General features: G+C 52.0%; 5 protein-coding genes and 1 non-coding gene across 6 annotated transcripts; 4 read left to right on the top strand and 2 right to left on the bottom strand.

Moving 5' to 3' along the window:
* Positions 1-2354: 2354 nt before the first annotated feature.
* STEHIDRAFT_154527 (uncharacterized protein) lies at positions 2355-5696 on the top strand (the record flags this gene model as incomplete). The annotated part of the gene is made up of 4 exons (XM_007301703.1): positions 2355-2543; positions 2604-4348; positions 4449-4906; positions 5158-5696. 4 exons carry the CDS (start codon positions 2355-2357, stop codon positions 5694-5696), a joined length of 2931 nt encoding a protein of 976 aa, XP_007301765.1.
* A 4540-nt stretch (positions 5697-10236) lies between these two features.
* STEHIDRAFT_93788 (uncharacterized protein) lies at positions 10237-14769 on the top strand. The gene is made up of 9 exons (XM_007301702.1): positions 10237-10516; positions 10771-11216; positions 11760-12044; positions 12134-12184; positions 12250-12266; positions 12359-12432; positions 12545-12933; positions 13018-14099; positions 14172-14769. The coding sequence occupies exons 1-9, from the start codon at positions 10309-10311 to the stop codon at positions 14329-14331; spliced, it is 2712 nt and encodes a 903-aa protein (XP_007301764.1). The 5' UTR covers positions 10237-10308; the 3' UTR covers positions 14332-14769.
* A 1089-nt stretch (positions 14770-15858) lies between these two features.
* STEHIDRAFT_119617 (uncharacterized protein) lies at positions 15859-18700 on the bottom strand. Its single transcript, XM_007301701.1, has 17 exons — positions 18591-18700; positions 18498-18533; positions 18235-18319; positions 18125-18173; positions 18059-18064; positions 17937-17994; positions 17828-17881; positions 17730-17755; positions 17621-17664; positions 17530-17554; positions 17463-17474; positions 17386-17401; positions 17126-17319; positions 16991-17031; positions 16881-16929; positions 16429-16691; positions 15859-16341 (listed from the first exon to the last, which is right to left on the bottom strand). The coding sequence occupies exons 1-17, from the start codon at positions 18617-18619 to the stop codon at positions 16303-16305; spliced, it is 1026 nt and encodes a 341-aa protein (XP_007301763.1). The 5' UTR covers positions 18620-18700; the 3' UTR covers positions 15859-16302.
* A 937-nt stretch (positions 18701-19637) lies between these two features.
* On the top strand, positions 19638-22411 carry STEHIDRAFT_93785 (cytochrome P450; the record flags this gene model as incomplete). Its single annotated transcript, XM_007301700.1, has 13 exons — positions 19638-20145; positions 20213-20293; positions 20362-20536; positions 20599-20734; positions 20798-20808; positions 20861-20948; positions 21008-21099; positions 21169-21379; positions 21438-21692; positions 21755-21828; positions 21950-22009; positions 22095-22238; positions 22315-22411. The coding sequence occupies exons 1-13, from the start codon at positions 20037-20039 to the stop codon at positions 22409-22411; spliced, it is 1533 nt and encodes a 510-aa protein (XP_007301762.1). The 5' UTR covers positions 19638-20036.
* Positions 22412-24331: 1920 nt separating this feature from the next.
* On the top strand, positions 24332-24413 carry STEHIDRAFT_t115. The gene has a single exon. It is a non-coding gene; the product is annotated as a tRNA-Ala (tRNA).
* A 181-nt stretch (positions 24414-24594) lies between these two features.
* On the bottom strand, positions 24595-27118 carry STEHIDRAFT_93783 (uncharacterized protein; the record flags this gene model as incomplete). Its single annotated transcript, XM_007301699.1, has 3 exons — positions 24595-24832; positions 24924-26400; positions 26574-27118. The coding sequence occupies 3 exons, from the start codon at positions 27116-27118 to the stop codon at positions 24665-24667; spliced, it is 2190 nt and encodes a 729-aa protein (XP_007301761.1). The 3' UTR covers positions 24595-24664.
* Between the last annotated feature and the right edge of the window lie 51 nt (positions 27119-27169).

Below are 27169 nucleotides of genomic sequence, written 5' to 3'. Positions count from 1 at the left end.
AAACCTACAATAGGGAGAAAATTCGGTGTCCTTTCTTATCGTAGGGAGGATGGAGTAAGAGGTGAAGATTTGGCCTGCGAGATATAGACTGCTTCGTGTAGTAGAGACAATTTGGTGTGGCGCAAATGTTGTAAACCCCGAATGACCGTCCGTCAACCTGAATAACCCGACCTGTACCAGCAGTGTCGCTGGAACTTGTCCCCGAAGGAATAAAATAAAGCAGGTCTATATGACGCAAGAGTACAAAATAATGTTAACAACTCGACCGACCAAACAGGATGCAATCCAAGCTGAAACGCAGGCAACATGTTTGATCACACATCTCGGTCCGCGCAAATCACAAAAATTAAGGTTGAGAGTTGATCGCCATGTTGTGGTCTATGCAGAATGGTTCATCCATGTAGGGAAGCGATTGGAGTGCGACGTCACGGACAGAGAAAACATCTCGGGGCTCCGACTCCTGTGGCAATATGTAAGTGTGTAGGAGTCCGCGACCGACATGCGGATGCGTTCTGTGTTTCGTCTACATGTTGGAGGTCATGCGAGTGCACGGGATACTGTCACAGTCTAAATGGTTTGTTTGACAGACTGCGGCCGCCGAAATGGCGTACACCCTTGAAGTTTGGCACAAGGGCCAGACTTGGACAACATATGTAGAAAATGTGGAGAAAAAATGAGAGGATCAATCTGAACGTATTGACCTCCGACAATCGCGAGTCGGGTAGTCTCGGGTTACAGTTCCGCTCTAAGGATTGACACAATCCCAGAGGAGCATGGGAGCCAGCGATCCCCGAGATTTTTGCTGTCTAGTTCGAAATCTAGAGGTCATCTCAGCCCGTTGCCATGGCTGACAAGGATTGGGACGGCCATATCGGGGAGAAAGAAGACGAAAAACAAGAGAAAAAAAACGGGGCTTTGAGAACTTTGCCTGTGAATGAGAGTCCGAAATCATGACTCCGTCGTGGTGGTCCGCTATCTCCATTCTGTCTTCCTTTGCCATGAAGAGGTTCATGTGTGTTCACAGAGGCCCGAGTTCGCCCATATAGTCTAGAACATAGCATGCCATGAAATTTTGGGAGGGTCTAGCCATCCAACGTCGAACGACGGCGTCGTTGATATGGAGCAAGACGAGGGAGAAAGGGGGGAGACAGACCATACTACGCTCAGCCTGTGACTGGCTGACTTCGCCGTTGTTTGAAACGATCAGCATCTGGGTCCCCTGACAAGGTAGATCGGAAAAAGACGGAGCCCGACTATGTGCTCCCATATAGTTTGGAGACGAGAAATCGAGGCCGAGTTTCACAGTGAGTGATTCTAGTCGAAACACAGGTGATGCCGGCGGAAATGCATAGTGACCTGGATAAAACAGTCAAGATATTGCAAAGGACGAACGACGACGGAGACGACCAAGGGGTTTGACAGCTGCCAGATCGCCAACGACGTTGCTAACCGACACCAAGGCGAGCGGGACGAAGAGAGGGATCAGATAAATGCGAGCAACAGATGGCAGGATGTGGCGAAAGAGTTCGCAGGAGATCAGATTGTGCCTGTGAGTCTGGTTGGAACGGAGGCGTTGGAATGAAAGGCGAAGAGCTGTCGAAGAAAAGGAAGGCACGCTCGTGTAAATCGAAAGCAGGCGCCGCATGCACGGATCGAGACGCCCGATCCCAAATTGCACCAATTGCACGTGTTTCTGCCATATAAGGAAATGTTCTTGACGGGATCCGCATTGTTGTCATTTGTGTACGCGTTTCTCATTGTCCTCGGTTTCCGCATCTGGCCGTCTGGTCCACCCGGGGAGGTTTGCTGCCGTGTGTGGGTGATGACACCTGGGGCGACGCGGCGAGCTAGTGGGCGCTGCGATAGCGTTTAATCGAGGACGGGATGGAGGGACGATAGCGGCCTCTCGAATTCTCAAGGGACGGAAACGGGCAGCATCAAATGGGGCCACACATCCTGGTTGGGAGAGAAGGAGGCTGTACGTGTCCCGTCCGTCGTGCGGGGCAGGTCGTGCGAAGGGGGTGCAATTGAGAGGCCGTGTGTGCGACAGTGTGTCCGGTGTCTCATTGGAGATTCTTTGAGTCGTGTCCAGATTTACAACAGAGATCCGAGATTGAGCAAAACTCGAATTGTTATTTGATTGGGACCGTCATCAAGGCCTCGTCTTTTCCACGAGCCTCACGTCGACCCTCCTGCTTGTTTAGCCTGCGACCCGAAGGGCGACACTACTTATATACGTCTAGCAGCGCCTCTCTTGCCCTTCCGCTTCGCCCTTCCTGCCCTTTCCGTTTCAGACGTTGTGCTCATCCCGCTTCGCTCGTAATACAGCCAATTTTCGTCATTGTCAGCGCTCGATGGCCTCTGCCGGTCATCCCCAACATCTCTACAGATCCGCCACAGCGCTGGACACGAACGGCCTCATGCACTCTAACGCTAGCAACACGCAATACGACCTCAACGGATCTTCGTCTGGTTTTGTTTCACAGCAATCGCACGCTCCATCGCAACCCATACCTGCATCCGGGCTCGGAAATGCTTCGAATGTACGCAATTCTCTCTATGACCCCATCGACGCCACTCAACCCCTCTTACGATTGACACAGTGGCCCAACCACACCGGAACGACGTGGACCACCTCCGATCTCAATCAGCCCACGTCTTCATCGCTCTCATCTATGTACTCCTCATCCTACCCTTCCGTGCAGCCACCACCAGCCACTTCTAGTCATAGCCTTCATCTCCCACAGCACCCACACCTCGCGGCTTCGAACAATACTAGTTCGTCCTCCTCCTCGCTTGCAGCCGCCTTTCCGGAATCATCACAACGAACTTCTGTGACTACGCCACCTACCTCCACGGATCTTTATCACTCTGTCACTTCTGCCATGCACGACACGACGGGCGACGGAAGCAACAATGGCGGATTCGCCACCTGGCTGCCTGCCTCCGGTGCCACCCATGACAGCGGTATCACACCATACACATCTGCTTCCGCTTCCGCCTCCCAGCCGGTATCCTACAACAACTACGTCCAGCAAAATAACTCCCTCCTCTCCTACGACATCGGAGCTCCTCAGTCTTACGCAGGCGGGGGTGGCGGTGGCGCAGGCGGTTCATATGCACTTACGGGGTATTCATCTCAGCAGAACTCTCACAACCCATCTTCCACCACTCTGTCCCATCACACAGACCCCAGCAAACATTTCCAATCCTCATCTTCGCCGCGTTCATCTCCGGGCGAGTCCTATAGCTCCCACAATAACTCGCCACATTTCCCGCCAGTCGATTCCATATCGTCGGCTTATCACCACCATCTCGACAACGCTCTGAGCGGCGCAAACGGAATCCGTTTGTTGTCGAACAACAATGGAACCAGTCGCGATCCGAGTCCCGGTGGGTCATTGACCGCTCGTTCGGACTCCCGCTCGGGTTCTTCCAGGCTTGGAGACGGATTGAGTCTTACCAGATCCGAATCCCACCTCCGTACCGCCCTCCAACCTCCATCTTCATCGATGCCTGGTGGCACTTTCAATGACGGGGCTGGCAACGGCTTTTCCACATCCACTTCTTCGCCGCACCTTTACTCGCGCTCGAATGGAACCACGCCCCACCCATCCGCCATGAACGGCGCTCGCGCTGGGCATTATTCTCAGCCTCGCCGCATGAGCAGCGTGGACCTCACACGGAATGCCGGTGCTGGGATGTTCGATTCCGTCAACTCTTTCCTCCCGTTCGTCGATGGGCAGCAGACTCAGCGCCCTAACGGGCGCTCTCCGTCCTCGCCTCCTATCCCACCATACCCTTCGTACTCCTCGTCCTCGTCGCTGACGGTCCCGTCCTACGTCCACCCCGTCCCAAGCTCCGCTACCGCGTCCCCTTCCGTTCCTTCCCGTCCCATGCCATCTCGTAAGACGTCACTCCCCGACGACACCACCGCCCAGCGCAAACAACTCCCCGGCAGACCAGTTCCTAAACGCCGTCGCACGACCGTCGAGAGCAGCATCAACGAGCACGACCTCGGACCTGCCGTTCTCGCGTTCCGTCTGGAGGCAGCCGAGCCTGCGTCCGAGAGGGACGGCGACATCAGTGGATCCGGCCAGAGTGAGGTAGTGGCGGCTGGTAACGGTGGTAGGAACGGGAGAAAGGCGAGGAGTTTGGTCTTGAAGCCGTTGGACGAGCATGACGACCCGTTCTTGGTGAAGATCGAGGATTTGAAGAGGGAGAGCGGAGAGGTTTGGTACCAGGGTATGAGCCACGAGTTCGCGGCGTTTGGGGATGTGATGCGCGTGGACGAAGGGAAGGAAAAGAAGACGAGGGGTAGGAGAGACAAAGACACGGAGAAGGATAGGTAAGTCTTTGTACGACCGTTATATTATGTCCATAATTCACTGATTTTCATGATTGTTCTCCCTCAATGTATCGGTGCATTGTCTCATTGTAATGTGTAGCAACTCATCCGACTCGAGCAGCACGACCCTCGAAGCTTACACTACCAACAACATCATCGGTCTCTCTTCCTCTCCCGCCCTCTCGTTCTCCACGGCCGCCACATCGCTCAACGGCGGCGACCACGATCTCAACCAAAACATCAACTCTTCTCGTCCTTCCTCGTCTTCTCCCGGTCCTCGTCCCTCGAGCTCCCGAGACCTCGACAGCAAGTCTAACCACATGCAGATCCCCGCCCCCGTCGTGTACACCATGACCGCCGAGGAGGAAGAAGACGCCAACTCGCCCTGGACGATCAAGCCCATCGAGGAATCCCTCGCCTCACGCAACGCCGTCGCCGCCAACTCCGATCTCAACTCCGGCTCAGGCTCCGGAAATGGAAGCGGCGATGGAGGAGCGGGAGGAAACGGCAGTGCTGGCTGGGGGCCACAAGGCCAGAAGAGGGCGAAGATGCACCCGTGTGAGCTCTGTGGGAAAAGGTTCCCAAGACCGAGCGGACTCTCGACGCATATGAATTCGCACAGCGGAGCAAAACGTAAGCTTTTCTGGCCTCTTTCTTCCCTTTGCGACGGTTCTCATCGCTTCTGATTTTCTCGAAATTCCGCTTTTCATTTTCTCGCGCGGCGTTCTTTGTTACCCTAAACGTTGCTTTGATTGAAACGATGCTAACTGTTTACGTGATTCTTTTTTGAATTGTCTCTGGTCACGCAGCGTTCAAGTGTACCGTCCCTAACTGCACCAAATCATTCACGGTCCGCTCGAATGCCAAACGACACATGCGCACGCACGGGATCGGAAACACCCAGGGCCCTACCCAGCCTTCCGCTTCTACAGCTTCTGCCTCTCGTTCTCAACCAGCCGGCGCCGAAGACATCGAAGTGGACGAACTCTCCTCTTCGACCGCGTCGTATCCGTTGGGCGGTCTGAACAGCGGTGCAGGACGCGGCCGTGCCTATTCGTACTCGTCCCATTCGGCACTGTGTTTCTCTGCCGGTGCCGGGAGACGGAGCACGGGTAAGAGGACTAGGCGGGAGTACGAGAACTACGATGAAGACGAGGTGGAGGGCGACAGGGGAGAGAAACGCGATGGGGCCGGGGAGGATGCTGAGGGACAACTTGAGTTCGTGAACTTCGGGACTGCTGGGTTTGGCGCGAACGGTAGGGGACGGACGAGGCAGTCGGCTGATGCAGAGAGGGAGGAGTCCAGCGCGGGCGGAAGTCCCTCGAGAGTGTTGAGGAAGAGAAGGTAAATTCGAATAACGACGCTCACGACACAAATAACTATCCCGGAGTTGCGCACGGGTGCGTACATGCTACATGGGACACGAACAATGGGACTCGGTGACGTCCAAAATGATGACGACTCTGTATGTATCTACTTGGCTTGCCGTTGAGTGTTTTCATATTTCTTTTGCTCTGTGTGTTATATCGGTGTCTTGGTCCTTGGGTCCTCTCTGTTGTCTGTTCCCCATCCCTACTCTTGCCGTTCGTCAATGACGGCGTCTGTGGCTATATCTGCTGCTCTTTCAAGTTGTTGTGTTACTCACTTGCTTTCTGTATATATCAAATTCACGGACGACGGACGACGTTCGGACCCACATTCTCATACATCGTTCATCCCCGTGCTTCGCTACGAACATTACTATCCAATTCTCTTCCATCACTACTTACGACCGCATACATCATGTTTATGCCCATGCTCATGCCCTTATGCCCGAAATCTGATTCTGCTATGATACTATATTCGACGACTGCGACAGCTTATTTACCACGATTGGTTATGTATACCCTGTCTCGCATATATATAATCATGTTTCTCGCCTGCCAGTGAATATTCACTCCACCTCCCAAAGCCCCGACACCACTCGGACACGACCCTTCTCGAACAAGAAGCTTTGAGACCTACGTTACATACCCACCGACCGCCTCGAGGACGCCTCGTGCCCTCCAGTAGATCTGGTTGAGCTCAAGCATCTCATCCCTGCCGTATGCCAATGTCCGCAGATGTTCGCACGCGGGAAGCATATCGTTATAAGTTACAACTCCGAGTCGAGTCCTTGGTACCTTCAAAGTTTCGAATCTCCCGATCGCTGGTCATTGGTCCGCATCGAGAAGAAAGGAAGTTCGCGTAGGACATATTCGAATTCGGATCTCCTTCAGTAAGATGAAGAAGGAGTAGTACATTGTAGGTAACTTTGCTGACAAATGAGGACAAATGATGCGGGTGGCGTAGGTGAAGGTTACACACTGATGAGTGCCTGTGTGGATCCCGATGAGAAGCTTACGCGGTGTCTTGCCCGAAGCACTTTTAAGTACAAGTTCCTACTGTACTCCGGGGTCGTGCAAGCTGCTGAAGTCGTATTGCGATATCGATATGCTGTTTATGTGCGTCATGCATCGTGATCTTGGACGGATGGGCTATGTGTGGGTGTGGGTGCTGTAGCGTAGGAAGTGGAACTGTCGGCGTAATTTGTAGATGACTAGGCATGGGGCAGGTGGGAACTGATTTTAATGTGGCAGGTTTGAAGCTTGAGGCTGAGACTGAGCGCTGAGCTCGAGGCTGCTTCTTTGGTATTCGCGAGATGAACTTGTGAAGTGTGATGCTGGTTGGATTCTAGGCTTAGTCAAGCCTTGGGGATGCCGAACATCGAGCATGGAGCGCTGAGTTCTGGCACTGTACGTACCCTCTTTCAATGGTCGGTAGTGAGGGCGGCAGGTCAACGAGGATACGGTGATTGTTCTGCAGAGAATTAGTGGCACAATTTATTGCCAGAGGTCGACCTCCGAGGAGATGATGCTCGACGCCAATGCAGTACACGGTCTGCATAAGTACCAACATCTCGGACAATAGTGGCTGCCAGAGATGCGAATAGTTGGCAAGGCAGGTGACGAGAAAGACTCCGATGGACCCGGTTTTGGATGGGCTCGGTCTGTGTCGTTGAATGCGAACGCGTCGAGACCAGCAGGATGACAAGGCGGTTATTTTCCTTTCTATTTCATAGAACGCTTTGAGCAAAAACGGGTGCCGAGCCTGATGCAACTGTACGTATCCGGACAAAGAGCCTCCGTTGAAGATCTACCATGATGATGTACCGAAGCAGGAAGTTTGTGATACTCACCGAAAACGTGGTTGTGATGGTCCGTGCACACACCTCACTAACTGCCCGTCATCTGTACAAGATCATCAATACCGAAGAAACCCTCTCGAACGGGAATGTCCTATACCTCTCAAGGGCACTTACACGATCAATCCAACCTCGTTCGAATGGCTCACACCGCGACTCTGAATCTTGTGGATATGGGTCTTGCCATCTACGCATCTCCTTCACTGTCCTTGCCCGGAATGTCCATACAGCCAACATCAAGTCAATGAAACGAGACGAGGCGATGTTATGGCAGGCCACAACAGGGTGAAGAAAGTATAAAGGTTCAGCAACCAATTTCCAGCGACGGTCAATCAGGATGAAACATGGACTTACGACCTAAATAGAGCTCCTTCTTGGCACGCCTTCACCGCATTTTCCGATCATCGTGACCCTCTCTGGAAACCCTCCCCATCCCTCCCATTGCTCCTCTACTTCTCCCGTCGCACATCGCTGTCGCTCCCGTACATGGACACATGACGCACCCACACAAACTGGCACTCATGCACTAGCGCGATGCATGCATCCTCTTTCACTGAGTCAGACAAGCTTTCGACACAGCACCAGAGGCGTCGCGCTGGTATCCCGCCCAATCTCACGATTTATCTCTCTCGCTCGTCCCAGACTTTTACGCCAAGAGGCGTCTACACTTGAAGGCATCACCACCATGGAGTCATGAAAGGTCATGCATACCTGAGGTTTTGGAGGAGGATGGGCAAAGGCAGGAGAGTGCAGTGACGAGTCGTGCATCGGTTGGGGTTTGGCGCTGGATAATGCTGTTGCTTCCTGTACATATTGGTGGTATGAGTACGAATTAAGGCTCAAACTGAATCTGCAAGTATGAATCCCCGAATTACTCCATGTCATTTTGTGGGTAAACGAGGTCGAGAGTAAAGGGCACTTACACGTCCGCACTTAGATTGGCAAGGTCAGAGTTGCATTCTCGACGATATTAGAGTTTCACGGACCTGAGCTTTTGGCTGTACGATCATAGGTAGGTATTGATAAGTCTGTGTCAAAACTAGCAAAGAAGGACGCTCACTGATCATGGGCTGTGGTGCCACACTGAGGCGAAGTAGGATCTTTCCGTATGAATTTATCGTCCGACTCTCTCCGTAAGTCAATTTGGAGCGAACGAACTGATGTGGCGAGCGTCTAGCAGCTGGAGGCGTTCGTATTATACGAAGATTACTATGGCGGCAGCGCCGTTTCTCTTCATGATGCAGAAACCTCCTAGAGCTAATGTTGACCTAGAGTACGATGGATGATTAAGAAGAGAGTGATGTGATTGTCATACTAGTAGATACGCACTACTTCACAGCATACATCAATAGCACTGACTGTCACGAGAGCCACGCTCTGCGAGTTCCCCGGGTCTCCTGCAAGCTATGATACAGTGCGCAACTTAGAGCAAAGGGTTCCTTAAAGGTCGTAAGCAATCGGTCGGATGTATACGTCGAAAGAACGAACACGGAAGAAGGACACTCACCGGATATGGGACGAGGTGCCATAGCCAAGCAAGAAAGGAAGAAGAGGTGGAATATTCCTTGAAAAAACCCTTGGTCATATCTGACGGTCTGACCGAAGGCCCATGCACATCGCCGTCCAAGTGTCAGGCTCCAGTACCGTGTCTACATCCACTGGCACATTTGCCTCGGCAGAAAGCTGGACTTGCGCTGTTCATGCCCGTGTTTGCATACCAGAGCGAAGTGATGGTCTTGCCTTATGATAATGATCCAGTCTGAGGGCACTATAAGACTTAGAGATGAGGAAAAGCGAGGAAAGACGAACACCGGTCCAATGATAATCGTATTGGATCGCACACATAGCTAAACTCAGGCTGCAGAGGCGCTTCGGGTCGCAGGTCTACTATTATAGCGACGCTCCATCGAATAATGAAAAGGACTGCAGAGCGCCTGCCGACTGCCTCGCAAAAGGGCATTCTTGAACGGAGAGTTGTCACGTATATTCGAATGACCGCAAGTCGAGCTCCGACTACGATGCCTTGGAATTGTCTCAAAACCAATACGAATATATCGACGCCACTGGGGAAGATGGGGTCAATTCGAGAGTGATGTTATAAATTCACGGATATAAGAGAGTTTCACCTCAGTCCAGCGAGAAAAGGTGATCGGCGAAGACTAGACAAATGTATCGGCTACTGAAGGCGAAGAAACAGGATGGTAGGACTCGGAGGAGTTGACGCAGTTGGGCAGCACAAATAACCGTCCGGTGCAAACAAGTATGTCAAACGATGAGGACTACTGCAGAGAGCCTACCGTAGGCATGCATGATATGAAATAGTGTCCTATTATATTGTAGGGCTTACTATATCTATTCAATGATGCAAGTCGGACTCCGGACGATGCGTCGAGACTCGGTGCCATCTCGAGGTACTGACGCCACTCACTGGATTGGTGGAGAAGTGCTGGAGGATAAAGGTCATATATATCACGATATAATCTGTATTGACAGAAAGAATTCCAGACGAAATACCAGACGAAAGAGCCATAGAATAAATCCAAGGAGATCGGCTGAATTGTGAAGGTGAGGTTAGTGCGGAACCGGCGTGGGAGGACGGCACGTGGCTGTCGGCCTCCCAGATTTTGATCATTTTGAGGCTTGTTTTTGTACAGCCGTCTCGAGCGCAAGCCGAACGCCCTCATTTTCTTTTCTTTCTTTTTTCTTCTCCAGTCTCCAGTCTGATCGGGTGTGCAGAATGCAGAACGACAACAACGGGCACATCCCGGAGCCACATCCGTACCTGCATGAGCCGATTCTCTACATCTCAGCCCTACCCGCGCACGTAACGGACGAGAATTTGGCATATTGTTTTGCGACATGTGCGCCTTTTAGGCCCAAGATACCCCGCGATGATGCCTCGAAGCCGCTTTCTGGAACAATCGAGTTTAAATTTCTCGAGAAAGGTGCGTGGCGCATCATCGTCTGCATCTACCGAAACCGTCTGCTTGCGCCGACGCTAGCGAGAAGCCACCGGCCATGGCGAAGGATGCGGTTGAGAGTGAGAGAAAATGAATTTCGGCTATGCTATGCGACAGTTTGAATGGAAAATCAAGCAGCTGTCTTGTCGGCTACAGCGTCTTGCGAGCAGGCGGTCGAATGTGCATGCCCAACACGCGTTCTGTACTTACACTGTCCTCTGTCTTTCTTTCTCTCGCAGCCGAAATGGCTCTTGCAACGCTCCAAGGATATCCCATCCCGGGTGCGAACCCATCAGCCAGCCTCGTCCTCTCTCCGTACCCGCCCACAAACCCTCCCACGCCCTTACCCCCTCCTAATGCCTCACCTCGTCTCGTCAAACAGCTCCCCTCAGGCTACACGGACACTCAACTCTACCTTCTCTTCCGTCCCTTTGGTGCTCTTGCTTCCGCACGCACCCACACCGCCTTCGGAAAGGACACGGGAGTAATTGAGTTTTGGAACGAGGACGACGCAAAGTTCGCAGAGAGGGAGATGCATTGTGCGGAGGTTGAGGGTCAGAATATCGCGGTGCAGATCTATCAGCCGAGGAGGACACCGAGTGGGAATCATCCGGAATTTAGCGCAAGTGCGCCGTCGTTCGTGCCTTCGGGAGCAGTATCCTTTGGCTCGCCATACCAGCGACAAGTGAGTTACTTGCTCTAATTTTTCATGGGTTTTTGCGTCGAAAATATCGTGAAATACGCTGCACGCCGTTGGGAGTATATGAGGCAGGACTGTTCGAGGTCCTGGCCCTAACAAGCGGGATCCGACCGATATTTGCCTGGCGAAAGGAGGCGGGCCATCTCCCAGCTCATTTTGCGGCTATTTGACCACGCAAACTGGATCATATATGGCCAATCGACACAACATCATACCCTACCATGTCGTCCTTCAATTTTCATCGACATGACCGAAAGGGCCATGTCGTGGCATGTCGTCGTCGGCCAGGCGAGCATGGTGTGATCGGATCTTTCACTGCGCACCCGTGGCCGTTGAGAAGGGTAAACGACGTCCGACTCCAGATCATCGCTCTTCTCACGGCGTTGGTTCTGTCCAGTCTGGTTTTTGGTTCGATATCGCACAACGATCCACATTCATACCCTCCTGCCACTTTCAGCTTGTCCCTTATCTTACATCCCACAATCGACTTACTAACTCCCAATTTATTCTTCCTCTCTCATAAAACAGTACTCCCCGCACTTGTCTCCGCGCGCACAACCGTATCCTCTCTCACCAGGCCGTCCCAGCCACCCCCTCTCACCAGCCCACCAAGCTCTACAATTGTCTCCTGGCCCGGCACATCATCCGTTGCGATCGCCTGTGACGCCACCGCATCTGCTGCAGTCGCAGTCGCCTTCGTCACCGTTGTCGTTTATACATGGGCCGGGGCAGCAGGTTCAGTTGGCGCCGTTGCATGGGCCTGGGTCAACGAGTCATAGTGGGTTGATCGATCCGTGCAATTTGTTCTGCAAGGTGAGCTGTCTTGTATTACGAATGATGATGGTTGGGTGGTAGAGCCGAGAGCGAGAGAGCGAGAGACTGACGACGTTTGGTGCATGTAGAACTTGGACGCGAGTATCGATTCGAATGGGTTGTTCCAGCATTTTCACCGGGTGAGCGATTCCCGCATTTTCAACCCCTGAAACGCCACACTAATTGAGGTTTTGTGGATGAATAGTTCGGGCATATCGTCAGGTTCGTATCGTTTGGTTCACTTTTATGTCGGGAGGCCGCTGCGTGTGTTGACGAGGGCGGTGTTTGTCGTGTTTTGTTGGTGTTACCTGTAGTGCGCGAGTTATGAGGACCGATGCGGGCGAGAGCCGAGGCTTTGGGTTCGTCTCGTACCAGACGCCAGATCAAGGTCGGTCCATAATTTCTTCCTCTTCCCATCCGACATTATTTTGTACTCATTCACAACTTTGCACACGTTCCTTCCCACACCACACCACACAATCTCATATTCCCCCTCCCAGCCACGGCAGCAATGCACGCCATGAACGGTGCCGTCATCGGCACCAAACAACTCGTCGTCCGCCTACACGAGCCCAAACAACTCCGTCAAGAAAAGCTCGCACAGCGATTTGGAGGCGCGGGCAACGGCCATCCACGATCCACGTCCGGTGCGACGTCGCCTACCGCCAGCGAAGGTGGGGACAGCGCGTATCTAGGGCCTGGAGGGCAGGCGCTTGGGTGGGCGAGTCCCGGGGCGAGGACGGCCAAGCTGGGGTATACCAGTCAGGGGGCGAGTCCCAGGTTTGGGAGCCTGAAGTTGGAGGGGATGACGAAGGCAGGGGGACAGGGGGCTGGGTCGGGGCATGGGCAGGAGAAGGCGGCGAGAAGAGGCAGCGGCAGTTATTATAACGTGAGTGATTTTCGTTGTTATTCGTATCCCCAATCTGACCCAACGCAACTCACCGTCGTCGATGTTTGTTGTTTCATGGTATAGGCCGCGCTCACAGGCACGCTGAACATGCCGATGCAATACGACACCCTCTCGTCGCTCACGCCCGTCGTTCGCCGCGAAGTCCTCACCGGCGAGCTCTCCCGCCGTCTGAAAGACATGGACATCATGCCCGCGACCGAAGTCGACTCCGTCGTCGACCAGCTCGTCGGTCTGTCCCTCTCCGAGATCGTCTCTTCGTTCCAGGATCCAGTCAGGCTGAGCCACCAGATCGACATCGCGAGGAGCACGTTGGGATTGCGTCCTATCGCTTCTTCTTCGGGGGCTTCACCGACTGGGAACGGGAACGGCAATGGGGTGCAGCATCGCAAGTCGCCGTCGCCGTCTAACTCGCAGGACTCGCGGTTGCTTGGACCGGATGTGCTCAATGCGACTGCGTCCGCGCCCGACCATCCGTCCACGCCGATCTCGGTCTCGGTCTCTTCGACCCCTCCGCGCACGTCTTCGCCTTCTGGCTCCATCGCACAGCCGACGAGCGAGAAAGAGAGGATCCGAGCCGCGGTGGAGAAGCTGGAGGGACCGGAGAAGGCGGCCAAGCTGACGGAGCTGATGATGACGCTCCCGAAGCGCGACAGAGCTCTGTGTCTTTTCAATGGCGAGATCTTGAGGAATAAGATCCAGGATGCGAAGATCGTGTTGGAGAGTCTGGAGGAGGATGATGAAGAGGAAGAGCAGACTCCTGCTGCTGCGGCCGTACCGCTGTCGTCGTACAAAGGCCAAGGTCCGACGACGCCGGCTAGGAAGACGACGAGTCTGTCACAGACGGTGTCGCCGCGCACTCCGGATCTGTCGTCGAGAGGACCGTCGGCGGCGGCGTCGCCGGTACCTGTTACACCTACCACAAGTGGGATTACGATCGGAGCTGGTGGCAATGAAGGTGCGCCGAGTGCGCTGCTCAAGACGTTGGCCGACCAGAGGGCAGAGGATGTTTTGAAGATTCTGAGGGAGGGAGGGATTCCGGGGGTTGAGGCTGAGGACCCATTGGTGAGGAAGGCGACGGACGAATTTGTCGAGAGCTTGAAAGGGCAGAGGTTGTCGGCGCAGAAGAGTCAGGCAGGAGATCGAGTGTGCGTATTCGTTCTCGTCATTGATCGTTGGTTTGTGCGTGTCAACTAATCCGGCTGTGGTTGTGTCTATAGGCGCAAGCTGTGCAAGGCTCTGGGCGTGAAGAATACGGCGAAGGTCACGATTAATCTCATCGATAACAATGACTGGGCTGCATTGGTCCATCTCATCGATAGCTACCCGTCGATCATGAAGCTGAAGGTGCAGAAAGCGGCCACTATGGTCAAACCCTGAGACGGCGCGTCGTTCCAACTTCTGTTCAAATAATACTGTATACTTCACCAAGCCAAAGTCGCACCCGTTATTGAGGATCCACCATGTATATCGAATGATATCCCGTCCTGCCCTCAGGAAAGCTGTCCGTCCATCGAAAAATTTCGTGTTTTCTTTCACTCTTGTCCCCTCCTCTACTTTACTTTCTCGACCATCCTCGCCATGGCTCGACGTGGTTCCTATCTAATCTCCCTTCGACCCTTCTCTATTTCGTTCCTCGCGTTTTTCACATTTTTTGCATACGTATGGAGGAGTCATTGACCACTTGTGTACAGATCCCAGTCGCCTGAATCCGAAATCATATCCAGTCTCGAATCGTCCATTTTTTTTTGCTATACGTACGTACGATACTGACCCATCATTTGTTGCAGTTACTTCCCACCACATCACATTCCTTCCCTCTTCTTCTTTTGTCTCCATCATCCATCTTCTCGTGCGTTTATTTTTCGTTATCTTGACGTGGTTCGCTTGGTTGCTCCTTCTGTGTTTCTTTTACTTACGAATTTTCATGAGTTTTTCTATTTGGTTGTTTTCCCTCCCCGTTTGGAGCGCCCTTCTCTTCTATGTCCGGTCTTGGGTTGAGCTCGTCCACATGCGGACGGGAGATGCGTTGTCTAGGAACGTTTGCACGATAGATATGCCATCGAGAGCGTTCATCAATGGTACTCTTTCTGGTGTCGTGATCTATTTTGGTGCTCTCGTGCTGCTGACTTTGACTTGGGCCAGGTCTTTGGAGGATCCTCCTGACATCTGTGTCCTCTGCTCCCGGAGATCTCATCTCAGTGTGGCGCGATGTGGCCCACTCACTTTTTTCGACGCATGTCACGACCTACACTCCAGTCCTGATATCCTCTTGGTAGGCGTACATGGTCATCGTCCTTTCCCGCGTGGATTACTGCAAGAGAATAGGGGCGAGGAATCTCGGTCAATTGGCATGTGCACACTATGACTCCCGGCTTCGTGGCGCATTCGCGGACCAACTCGAACTCACGAGCAAACGTTCTCGGTTTCCGTGCAGACTGGCTGACAACCTTCAGTCAGCTGAGCACCTTTCCCTGCTTGACAATGTAATTGACTGTATAATTCGATCACTGGTTCGTACGTACCTGCCAATGAACGGCGACCGTAACGCCACCGCCGGACTCCGGGAGCTTTTGTCATTATGGCACCTTATTCTGCCTGATATTATCCTGCTTAATGCGAGCCACGGTGAAGAGCCCGGCTACGCGCATTGCGTGCTGTTAGTGTGTTTCCAGGTGTTAGCGGATGCTCTTTTGAATGATTCCGTGAGCCCGAGTCACCGTCTTCGGGCTTTCTTTGTTGCGTCGTAGCTATGCATCCCGTTCATTGGTTTGGTTCGCCGGATCCTTATTCAACCACTGCTAGCTGTAGTTGAACGTTGAGGAAATACTTCCGGTATGTATGTTCAATGAAACAGAGCCGCCGCCACGTTCCAGACGTGAACAGCGAAATGAACGATTTTGGATTGAAATAAACAAAATAAGAGAAAACGAACATCGAAAGTCCCGTCGTCTGGTATGCACGTATCTAAGTATGTATAACGATATTCAACCGATATCGCAGAGCCCGATGGTTTGTACAGATCCGTAACTAATTGTCCAGTGTTAATCACGTCTGTGTCGGGGAGATGATTTCATTATCGGGGTTGGTAGCATGGTAAAATTGGGCAGTATACTCGCAATCACAAAGGGGTAGGTGTATTTTGTCGGTCGCCGCAGTCACACAAAACCAAAGGAACAGACAAACGAGGCGCGGTGCGTACTAACTAGGCAAGGGCGACGACGAACCAGTCGGATTCTAGTGCAACGCAAAGAACGACGGCGAAGCCGCACCATGACTATCATTTCCCTAATGCAGAACGGCAACAACGCCCGGCTCAACTAACCCTAGCCCGACTCTAACAGGGTATCCTCAAACTTTCGATCCATACGCGTTCGGGTTGTACGCGTTCTGTTGTGGCAATTGCGATATTTCCGGTTCCGACTGCACGATCAGCCACATGAGATATCACGCTGGATAGGAGAACGAAAGACGTACATGTGAAGGGAAGCTACCCGACTTGGTCTGTTCGAGCTCGTCGTCGGCATCGGACTGCTTGACTGTTTCGATGCGAATGGCTATGCCGTCGTCACGGGTGTTGAGTTGTCCATTAGGCCTGTAGGCAGCAGGAGGGCCGTGGTTGGTGGCGTTCTGGAGGGAGAGGGAGTAGGAGTCTTGGTGCACGTCGCCGTTGGCAGCACGGCGAATGTAGTCACGCGAGTTGAGAGTGACAAGGAGAGAGCTGGTGAAGGAATGTGTCAGAGAGCAGCAACAATTAGGAAAATGGTGTGTGCATACTTGGTATAAACTGAGGCGTGGCAAAAGGTAAGTATTGGAAATCAGTCTACGTTAGCTGGTTTCGAAAGGATCACGATGCTTACAGCGACCAACTAGAGGGAATACTCGTGATCAGAACAAGTGACATGGCAGAATAGTTGCGAAAGACGTACGCATCAAGAAGAAGAACATGTAAATGAAAGTGTTGGGCCACGCATTGATCTTCGGAAAGAACGAAACATAAGCTACTATCGCAATACATATTCCAGAAGATAAAACGTACGCCAACGCAAGCCATGAGGGCACCGACGCTAGTTGGCAGGCCTAGACGAGAAGACAGGAGGCATTAGCGAGGATAGTGCAAGACCAGTCAAAGCAAGGCAAAGCTGTACGTCGAGCAAGGCAAAGCTGTACGTACCGGTGTTGAAAGTGAAGACAATCATCCTGTTGATCATGTCGTTGGTCCGCTTGAACCCGGACCTGTTCGCCGAAAGACGGAGAAGGTAGACAAGACAGAGTGAGATCACCACGTCGGTCACGGCGGCCATGATGTTGATTGACATGGATAGGGTCTTCAACGAGGCGAACTCGGCGAAGGTCGCGAACATCAAACTGCATAGATGAGAAAGGTAAGTCATTCGGCATATTTTGGCTGCAGAGCGAAGTGAAAGAACGCACGCCTTGGCACAGTACACTGTTATCATCGAGAGAGTCAGCTTTTTCAAAGGAGGAGAAGTTCAGGCCTGTGCACTGACCGTTGAGAGTCACTAGATCGGCAGAATAATTCAGCGACATATATTTGAGACAGACGTTCTGACATACCGAAGGAACCAACGCTCAGCAGGGCCTGTTGGGTGCAATACATGTGCACTCATCAGCTGAGTCGGTGAGCTCGACGACGTTATTTACTCACCACGAAGATGGTCATCGGATACCTGTACCACCTGTCAATACTCACTATAGCGGTCATAGGAACCGCGTGAGTAAAATGGTTAAAAGTCGGAAGAGAGTACTATACTCACGCATCCAGATCCTGTGCACATAGAAGCTACATATGCGTGGGGAGTGAGCCAATGAAACTCTACGGTGGATATGAAGAGGAAACGTTGGCGCGACGTACAGCTGGACAAAGACAGCGATCAGATTACTGAATATGATCTCAATGATCAAGGTTCTGGGGAAATGAACGTCAGAACGCGGACCGGGAGGGAGGAGACCAGTCCACTCACGGCTCGATTTGGAGCATGATTGCCGCGTTGCCCTGGTTCGTCACAGAATAGAGGTACACTGAAAACAGCACGAATGAGCATTAAAACGGCTGCGCACGATACAATAGGGGTGAGCAGCATACCGCAAGCTACACAAAATGGAAAAATATTAGACGAGACATCGACCGGGACCTAATAATGAGTCATACCGCTCAAGAGTGCCATTTGAGTCGTGTCACATATTAAAACGATCGACACCTGGAAGGAGGCATTCAATTTAACGAGTTATAATGGTGCCGAAAAAGGTGTAGAAACTTACTAGGCCCTTGATCCTCCAATCGTCTCTTTTCTTGTACTTGCGATAATAATACCATGCTTGCATGCAGCCGGCTACACGGACGGGTCGGTCAACATGCTAGGACGATTCTGCCAACTACGTACCTCCATACAAACTAAGTACATATCGAACAGTCACATCAAGACACAAACTGGCACACGAAAGTATGATCTCACTTACGCTGCCTGAAAGTAGTGAAACGTTGAAGTCAGTACGGGAACAAATCATGGAAGCAAACAAGACGCACTCCGAAGACCACTGATTGGTACAAAATCCCAAGCCTGAATACCACGTCAGACCATAGTCCTCAACCTCCCGCAAGCTTGCACAGCACTCACGTATTGTCGATGTTTGCTGCAACGGCCATGTTCCCTGCTCGTGTGGGATAGCGAAGGAAAGTGACCTATGGATAAATTGCAGACAGGCTGGGGAAGATAAAAGAACAGGGGGGACAGCAACAAATCGTCTCGTCGTTGCGAGCCAAGTAAAAGATTTTAAGTCATCACGCCGTGCTAATTGGGATTTCTAAGGCACTGAGGCTTCTCCATACATTCGTACGTACAGGGTCCGGACGCATCGCGGGCAAGTGGCTTCGCATTCAGAAGTCTCGTCGAGACCCCAGATAAAATCCGTTGCCGCGGGCCTTCGCAGGATCCTAAAGTTCACAGCGTCTCCAGTTCTCGTTCATGTGAACGTCGTCGAGGGTCCAATCCGGGCCATCAAATCCGAGAGATTGCCTGATTTGTCTCGAAATCAGTAAAGGAGTCGCGTCAAATGGTTGGAATTGATAAACGTTTGGCACGAATTTTCAATGCCATTTGCGAAAGACCAGAGAAAGCCGATCAGAGAATCGGAGCTAGGAACACCGTGTCGGGTATGGGGCCGTCGCTTTGGGCAAGCGTAGAACGTACCCACGCCGTACTTCGCGAAGATGATGGCCGGTCAGAAGGGCTTGAAATGGATACGATGGCTCCAGTTTTGGTAACCACAAACACTTGCGCCAGAATCTGGATATCTTCACTCACCTGATCAACATCCAGTCCAGATATAACGAATCAAGAAAGGAATTTGAGCGAAGGAATCAAGCAGTCAAAGCGTCGGTCAAGCTGAGGCACGCGTTCGGCATCTTGAGCATACTCAAAAACATGCGGCTAGGGTCATCGGCAAAGCGCAATAGGAGAACGTCCACCGAAATTGAATTACTGCATTGAATGCTGGATGATTGGTGGACAAGGATAGGTTGCGTTACGTGCGTGCCAGGTTAGAAGATCACCAAAAGTTTTAACCGTCGGCCCTTGCCGTAAGTTACAAACCCAGCGCACGGCATTCATTTTGGTGGGATGTCGACCGCTGAAACTGGCCATTTGTCCAGAAAGTGTTCCACCGCATCTGCTAGAGACACTACGGTCTATATTTCACGATATGACAGAGCTTCTGGCTGGGTGATTGCTGACATGTAGGCATCGCACTGGCTGTGAACACTAGCCGCACTTCGGGGTTTCAGGGTCTCGCTCCGGGCGTCACTCGAAGACGTTCCCTACTCTTTCTGTACTTAGGCCAGCTTAGACCTCACGCCTGCTGTACGTACTCGGCTCCGCGGACTCGTTCTGAGGCTTCTGATGGTTGACTTAGCAAGTCCTAGGCACATGTACCCGATGCTTCGCGCCATCCAGCAGTCCTCTCGTTAAACGCCGACGGGTGCCCCAGATATGGCCACATAAACCTGTCCGAACGGCACTTTTCTCTATCTCTTCTTCTCTCCTCTCTCCTGCAGCACTCCAACTATGAGTTCCATTCGTTTGCTTGACGCTGGCCTCTTCGGTCTTGCGGCCGTTCTTCTCTACAAGGTACTCAGTCGCAAGTCTGGTCTTCCTCTCCCACCTGGTCCCAAAGGTGCCGTATAGCCTAATTCCCTTCCTGCTGAATCGTCGATGTTCACATGCGAAGTTGCCTTCTACAGGCTGGCCCTTGATTGGCAACGCCCTTGAATTCCCTTCCTCCAAAGCGTGGACTACCTTCGCAAAATGGGGCGAGCAATGGGGTAGGACATCATCTATTCGACATTCACTTTTTGTACTCATTTTTGACGTGGCCATCTGGTATTTGCAGGCGGTATTATGTCTATCAACGTTATGGGCCAGACTATCATCATTGTCAACGACCCTCAGATTGCTGTCAACCTCTTGGACAAGGCTGGTAGTGAGCTTTCTGACCGTCCCGTGCTCCCCATGGCTAGTCTTTGCGGCTGGGATCGCGTACTCAGCGCAGCCCGCGCGGGCCCAAGGTACCTCTACTTGACGATATTCCACTCTTGAGTATGGCTGACAGCTATATACGTGCCACCAGGCTTCGTGAAATTCGCAAGCTCATTGGCCGGGTGATCGGGACCCGTGGAAGTTTGGTCAAATTCTACCCGTCACAGGACTACCAGGCTACCATGTTTCTCAAGCGTGTCATGGACGATCCCACTAAACTCGATGAGGTCAGCACGTTTTCCTTAACGAGGCGCATCTAGCGATCTTTACTGATACGAGTTATATTTTAGGCTACTCGCAAGTGAGCTGAATTTGAATCTCAGTCGATATGTTCAGCTCTGACTGTTTCGTAGGACTGCTGGTGCCATGGTTCTCCACATCACTTACGGTTACAAGATCCAGGAGGAAGGTGTCGACCCCTTAGTTGGTTTGGCCGACAGGGTATGAGTTACTTAATATTTTGCGCGTTGTGGCCCATTTTGACCATGTTGATTCATCAGGCTCTCTCCGAATTCTCTGCAATCACTACTCCTGGCGCCTTCCTTGTCGATATGATGCCTGCGCTCAAATACGTGCCCGATTGGTTCCCTGGGTATGCCCTTTCGTTCATCATTCCGAAGCTGTACTAATGTTTGTGGTGATTTGCCTTGTTTAATAATAGTGCCAGCTTCAAACAGCAAGCCAAGAAGTATCACAAAAGCTGCGACGACCTTGCCGACGTTCCTCTCAACTGGATTCGAGGCCAAATCGCCAAGGGAGAGGCCGGACCATCATACACGCACGACTTGCTGATGGATAAGAATATCTCGGAGGAGAGGATGGAACGTATCAAGTGGTCATCAGCCTCATTCTATGGCGCCGGCGCCGACACCGTGAGTTCATGCAGTTGCTTCTCTTTCATTTCGCTCGAACTCACTGATGGCTTCGTAGTCCGTCTCCGTGATCTATTCCTACTTCCTTGCTACGACACTCTATCCCGAGGTTGAGAAGAAAGCGCACGCGGAAATCGACAGCGTCATTGGCCGTGACCGCTTGCCCGGCTACGAAGATCGTGCTTCGCTTCCCTACGTCAATGCTATTTGCAAGGAGCTCCTCAGATGGCTTCCTATCGTCCCTCTCGCCGTTCCTCACCGTGCCACTCGCGACATTATTTTCGATGACTACTCCATCCCCGAAGGTTCTCTTGTATGTGATATTTTTTGTTGTTTGTCTATCTTTAGTGTGATTGACGCTTGTCTTTTCGTTAGGTCATGGCCAACTGCTGGAAGTTCCTCCACGACCCCGATGTCTACCGGGATCCATTCACTTTCAACCCTGACAGGTACGCAGTCTCCACATCTAATTCTCCTGCATCATCGGAAAGATCCTTCTTGCATTATGATCGCTAACCAATTGATTGGCTTTCACGTTGACCCTGTCCACGTCACCGTCGTACTCTGTAGATTCATGGGCCCCGAGCCAGAGCAAGATCCCGCTGACTTCTGCTTCGGGTTTGGTCGTCGGTAAGTCAAATCTTCGTAGTTCTGCTCCTCATCTGTCCCCGTTATCGTCGGTTTGTGTACTCATCCGACGGAACTGTTACTCTAGTGTCTGCCCTGGAACGCATCTGGCCGACGCCTCCATCTACATCGCCATCGTTAAGGCCGTCTCCGCTTTCAGCGTCAGCAAGGCTATTGGTCCAGATGGCAAGGAAATTATCCCTGTCGCTGACACCACTGAGGGTGTCATTGTGTACGTCCTAATATTCTTCCGAGTTTGTATGCTTATACCTAAACGCGATGCGTTTTTGTTGTTTCTATTGCTGCAGCCGCCCAAAGCCCTTCGAGTGCAATGTCAAGCCTAGGCACGAGAAGATTCCCCAGTTGGTCGCTGATGTGCTCGCCCACCATGAGGCTGCTATCTAAACGGTTCTTGTCCCACTGGAGTGCTTCTTTCTATCACTACTCATCTCTAAGCCTCATTCTTTTTCTGGGACTTACTCTTTCTCTCGCTGTGTTTTTATTTCAGTCTTCATCTACCTACTTCCATTCCTCTGTCTAAGTTTCTTGTACTATACATAGTGCTCCATATAACTCCATACACTCCTTTACTGTTCTCTTCGTTCTCACCCAGTAGTGCTCATATGTCTCGTGATCAATCTCGATTTACATATGGTACCTTTTCCTCTCGCAGTCTCTTGGAAAATTCTAGCCATTCATCCTGTGGAAGCTCTCGTTTCAATTTCTATTGCATCGCTAGACCAACCCTCGTCGGGTGGTTACAGTGTGAATACGGCGATAGAGCGTGCTGAAGACAGGAGCTGCACGCGGTTCAACATCAGACCGCTTCCCGGCGTTCATCGTGGACTGTACACAGGGAGAAAAAACACGCGAATTGAAGATTCCACTCGAATAAGGTTCGCAGTGAAGGCGTGAGTTATGCCCATGGGGTGTCTGGATGCGCAAGTACACGGGGTTGGCGGCACGTATATTCTGCCTGTGTAGCAAACTTGTGATTTAGTGAGAAGAGTACCAAAGCACATAGGCGGAAGGTACTCGGGCGTTGGGCGGTTTGCAAACTTGGAGAAACGAATATGTAGTGGGAAGACCGAGAATGTGCGAGACTCTTTCTCTGCCCGCCGGCACTGCAGGTCGCCTATCTCGATATTTTAGACGAAGCCCAAGATCGTGAACCAGAGGGTGGACACGGTGGAAGTGACATCGTGCCCCCCAAATGATCTTGCGCTGCGGCCGTCGGATGATACGATCTCATGTGGTGGAGCCGCGATAGTACGTTAGAGGCAAACTATAGAGCCACGGAAGGGATGATGGATGATGCTATGGAAACGTGAACTCCGTGAGAGCAGACATATGGCAATAAATTCCTAAAGGATTTACTGGTTTGTGCAGCAAGCGATGAAGAAGCCTACTGCAGCCCGGCGAAAGAACATCTGAGAAGGGCAGGTATTTCCAACTTTAGAAGATATTTGCTAGCGGCGAAACGTTCGGTGCTTTGAGCGCTGCGGCATGGCGTCGGCATGCTTCGACAATTTCTCGATAGGAGCGGAGAAGCTGGGAGAAGATGAGAGAAAACGAGATCAGAACGGTGATTTTTTTCACTTGAAACCTCCTGAACGTCTCGGTCGATATATGCATGAGCATCTTAGAATGTACGGCGTTTCGATAGAAGACGCAGCTTCTCGTCATCCACACCCGTTGGCTGCACAGTAACCTCCGGAAAGCCGCGCTGCCCGAGAATCGATATTTTGGAAAGAGGCTCGTCAACCACAGAAAGAAACTTTCGCTGAGATATCGCGAGAAGGCTCCAAGATGGGATTATATGTCGCACTAGTGCAAAGTAGTAAGTGACCGCGGGCTTCCATAACCCAACCTTGCAGAGCTCAAAGGAAGTTCTAGCACTGAGCTGCAACGGTCGCGCTGAAACCTATGGATTGACCAAGCTGAACCTGGAAAAAAGTGCCTGGAAGATGCATCGAAAGTACTATATGACATCGAAGTGGAGTCGCAGCCTGCCCATCGTGGCAGCACAGAGAAAATTGTTATCGTGGCGGTAAGGAGGCCTTTGGAACCTCCCATTAGTAGGGAGTGCCAGGCTGTCGACTTCGAGAACCAAATCTACTTATTGGTTAACGATATTCAAACCACTTGGGTGAGGAGCGGCTGCTGAGAGGGGGCATTTCGTCGAGAGCAAGTGAAAGATGTATACCGACGAGCGTTGTGGTACAGTGTAAGCCGAGAAGTACTGAGAGATGAGATCAACTTCGAGATAAGTTAGGTCTAAGGCACAAAGATAGATATGTTATAACACCATAATGAATTCTATAAGGGCATATGGTGTAGTTGGTTTATCACGCTCGCTTAGCAAAGCAATTGCGAGAGGTGTCCGGTTCAATTCCGGATATGTCCACTAAGTTTTTGGGCCCATTCTCGATGGGTTGGACATGAATTTTACTTCGGTCAATCCCATCTTGACATATCTATGTCTTAGGGGGAAGAATAAACAGACGAGAGTTCCATGGGATCATAGAGCAATCAAGAACAACACGGTTATCCTTTACTCAAGCTAGACACAACACCCCACGGATCCCGTACCACGTAGCTCTACCTGTTCCTTCGGCCCTTTAGCATAAGCATCACAAAAATATTCTTTACAAATGATCAATCTGCATCCAGCCCATCTCCCATGATCTTCTCCACATCCTTGTAGTTCTTGAAAGGATCTTTTCTCAAAGCATCAGCCTCGGAAGACATCAAGACGGCCTTCTTGGGTTTCATCACGCTATCGGGGACGATGCCTGCACATGCAGCAGACGTAGGCGACATGGGCTAAAAGGTGGGCCAATAGACATCAGCTGAACGTAGATAGAATATGGAAGGGAGATGATAAGAAAGTACGAAAATTTGGGGGAGAACGTACCTCGTCACGGAATGGCGTAAACGTAGGTTTGGCGGGCGTGACAGGCATGATCTGAGCCTTCTTCTCCTTCTCTTTCTCCTTGCCCTTGTTTGTGGGAGCGTTCTCTGGTTCATCGACGAAAGGAACGAAAGCCGCTTGAGCCTTGGTTGGTGCTTTGGCGGCTACTTCATCGTCGTCGGGAGCAGGATCCTTGAACGGCATGAACGCAGGCTCGGGCTTCGAGGCCAAAGAAGCTGAGCTCGCCACCTTTGTCTTCGACCGTGTGGCGGTTGCATCCAAGTCAACGAACGGCGTGAAGGCGGGAGTGGGTGCTTTGGCTTTCCCTTTAGAAGTAGACGAAGACGAGGAACTTGCGATCTTCGACTTTCCTTTGTCGAGTGGAGCAGTATCCTGTTGCCTGGGCTCGACGAAAGGTAGAAAGGCGGCTTTGGACGATGTCGATGCCTTGGATGTCGATGCGAGAGTGGACCTAGTAGGCACTCCGCTGGGCTTGGCCTTTGCTTTCGCTGCCCTCGTCGTCGTCTTGGATTGATCGGCCTGTGCTGACTTGACCTCGGAAGCAGAACCTGGGTCAACGAAAGGTGCAAACGCAGGTTTGGCTCTAGACATCGACGACGCAACTGAAGTAGGGATCTTCGTCGTGGACCTTGACAGAGACGGAATGGTCGGCTTCCTCAGCGCCTTGGTTTTAGCCATGGTGGTGGTTGTTTCGTCTCGAACGGGCGCGAATGCAGCCTTGCCCGCAGCTTTCGACGATGAACCAGTGCCATTCGTCCTCGGCTTGGTCTCTGCCTGCTCCTGATCTCCTTCCTCGTCGTTCTCTTCTCCATCCAAAACATCACCAGCTCCCGCTTCCGGTTCTGGATCCTTGAAAATCTCCAATCTCGGGCCTCCCGCCCTCGCCACAGTCCTCGCCACACCGGTCCCTCGTGAGCCACCCGCTCTCAATGTCGTCCCTCTCATCTTTTTCACCTCGGGCATATTCTCCTTCACTCTCGATACCCGCGTTCCCAATTCAGCCCACGGAGTAGGCGCCTCCGGTTCCGGAGGCTCATTCTCTCCATCGCCTTCCTGCGTACCGGGAGCGGGATCTTCAAATATCTGAAGACGGGCGTTGGGAGGCGCGGGACGGGAGGAAGACGATGCAGTGCGGGGGTGTTCGGGACCAGACGTGGTGGAACTCGAAGATATTGCTTGGCCAGACCCGTTACGAGATCGAGTTGTGCGCGTTCCCGAGGTACTCGACGCGGTGCCGCCTTTGCGAGGAGCCTCGGCCAATACAGCGCGTTTCTTTGGTTGGACCTGCGTTTGGCTGACGGAATCGTCGTCGTCGGTAGGGTTGGGCGGAGAAGCATGAGAGAAGGTCGTAGAGGTCATCATTCGTTTTTGGAATTCACGATGCTTGGTCTGTAGGCGATCGATGGGTACGGCCTTGCGGTTGATACCGAGGAGGTAAGTGGCATCCGCCTCTGTCAACCTATAAATTGGTATAGAATACCCAGTCAATTCAAATGTACGAGACCCAGTGCGGGGGAGTAAACGTCAAGACTGATCCTGTCTGCGAAAGGCGGTCGAACTCATTGTCCTCACATCTAGCGTGTAGGGCACAAAGCATTTCGCGACATCCCAATATTAAACTGAGCAACTCACCTTCCATTTCGTTCCAAAATGATAGCAAATTCTTCGTACAACAGAGCATGAGCCGTTCCAATTTCGTTGGCAAGAAGGAATCGATATATAATGGCCGGTCGTTCGACATATGTCGCGTAAAGGACCCAGAGCTTCAGATACCTCATGTCTTCTTTCCACTGCCCTTCCCTATCATCTTTCAGCACCCTTGTCGCTTCCTCTAGCAACTCGAGGAGGCCTGACTCGGCTGAATGACCCTGCGGGTAGTTCTCTACAGTCCAGTATACAAGATGACAATAAGCATCTAGAGGATCGTCATCTTCGTCCTCGAGAGCTACTTCGACGTTGATTCGAAGTCGATTTCGCATCGAAGAGAGCTTTTGTTCGCGTTGAGCGTGTGGAGTCGATAGGATGGCAGAAAGTGAAGTAGCGCGTCTGCCAGATGCGAGAGGTTGAATGTTCTCCTTTGCGGCTTCGAGAACATCGCCGTCCACGATGACGGGCTCGTCGTTGGCATTATCTAGAAAAACATCGTCCTCTGAGGGTGAGTTAGTCGGGCTGGGCATAGCAATGCTGGAGACGATGGTGGTAGTAGGGGGGAGAAAGGAACACGACAC

Source organism: Stereum hirsutum (genome assembly GCF_000264905.1).
Source record: "Stereum hirsutum FP-91666 SS1 unplaced genomic scaffold STEHIscaffold_4, whole genome shotgun sequence".
Lineage (NCBI taxonomy): Eukaryota > Fungi > Basidiomycota > Agaricomycetes > Russulales > Stereaceae > Stereum > Stereum hirsutum.
This window is presented reverse-complemented; position numbering and strand designations above follow the sequence as displayed.

Bases quoted from the DNA above. Each gene is read 5' to 3' on its own strand.
- STEHIDRAFT_93788 (XM_007301702.1), top strand. From the start codon at position 10,309: ATGCAGAACGACAACAACGGGCACATCCCGGAGCCACATCCGTACCTG. The intron at 10,517-10,770 runs GTGCGTGGCGCA...TTTCTCTCGCAG, and splicing joins GTTTAAATTTCTCGAGAAAG to CCGAAATGGCTCTTGCAACG. The intron at 12,433-12,544 runs GTCGGTCCATAA...TCCCCCTCCCAG, and splicing joins GTACCAGACGCCAGATCAAG to CCACGGCAGCAATGCACGCC.
- STEHIDRAFT_119617 (XM_007301701.1), bottom strand. From the start codon at position 18,619: ATGGCCGTTGCAGCAAACATCGACAATAC. The intron at 17,032-17,125 runs GTACGTACAGCT...CTTCTCGTCTAG, and splicing joins TGTCTTCACTTTCAACACCG to GCCTGCCAACTAGCGTCGGT. The intron at 16,930-16,990 runs GTACGTTTTATC...TTCTTTCCGAAG, and splicing joins CCCTCATGGCTTGCGTTGGC to ATCAATGCGTGGCCCAACAC.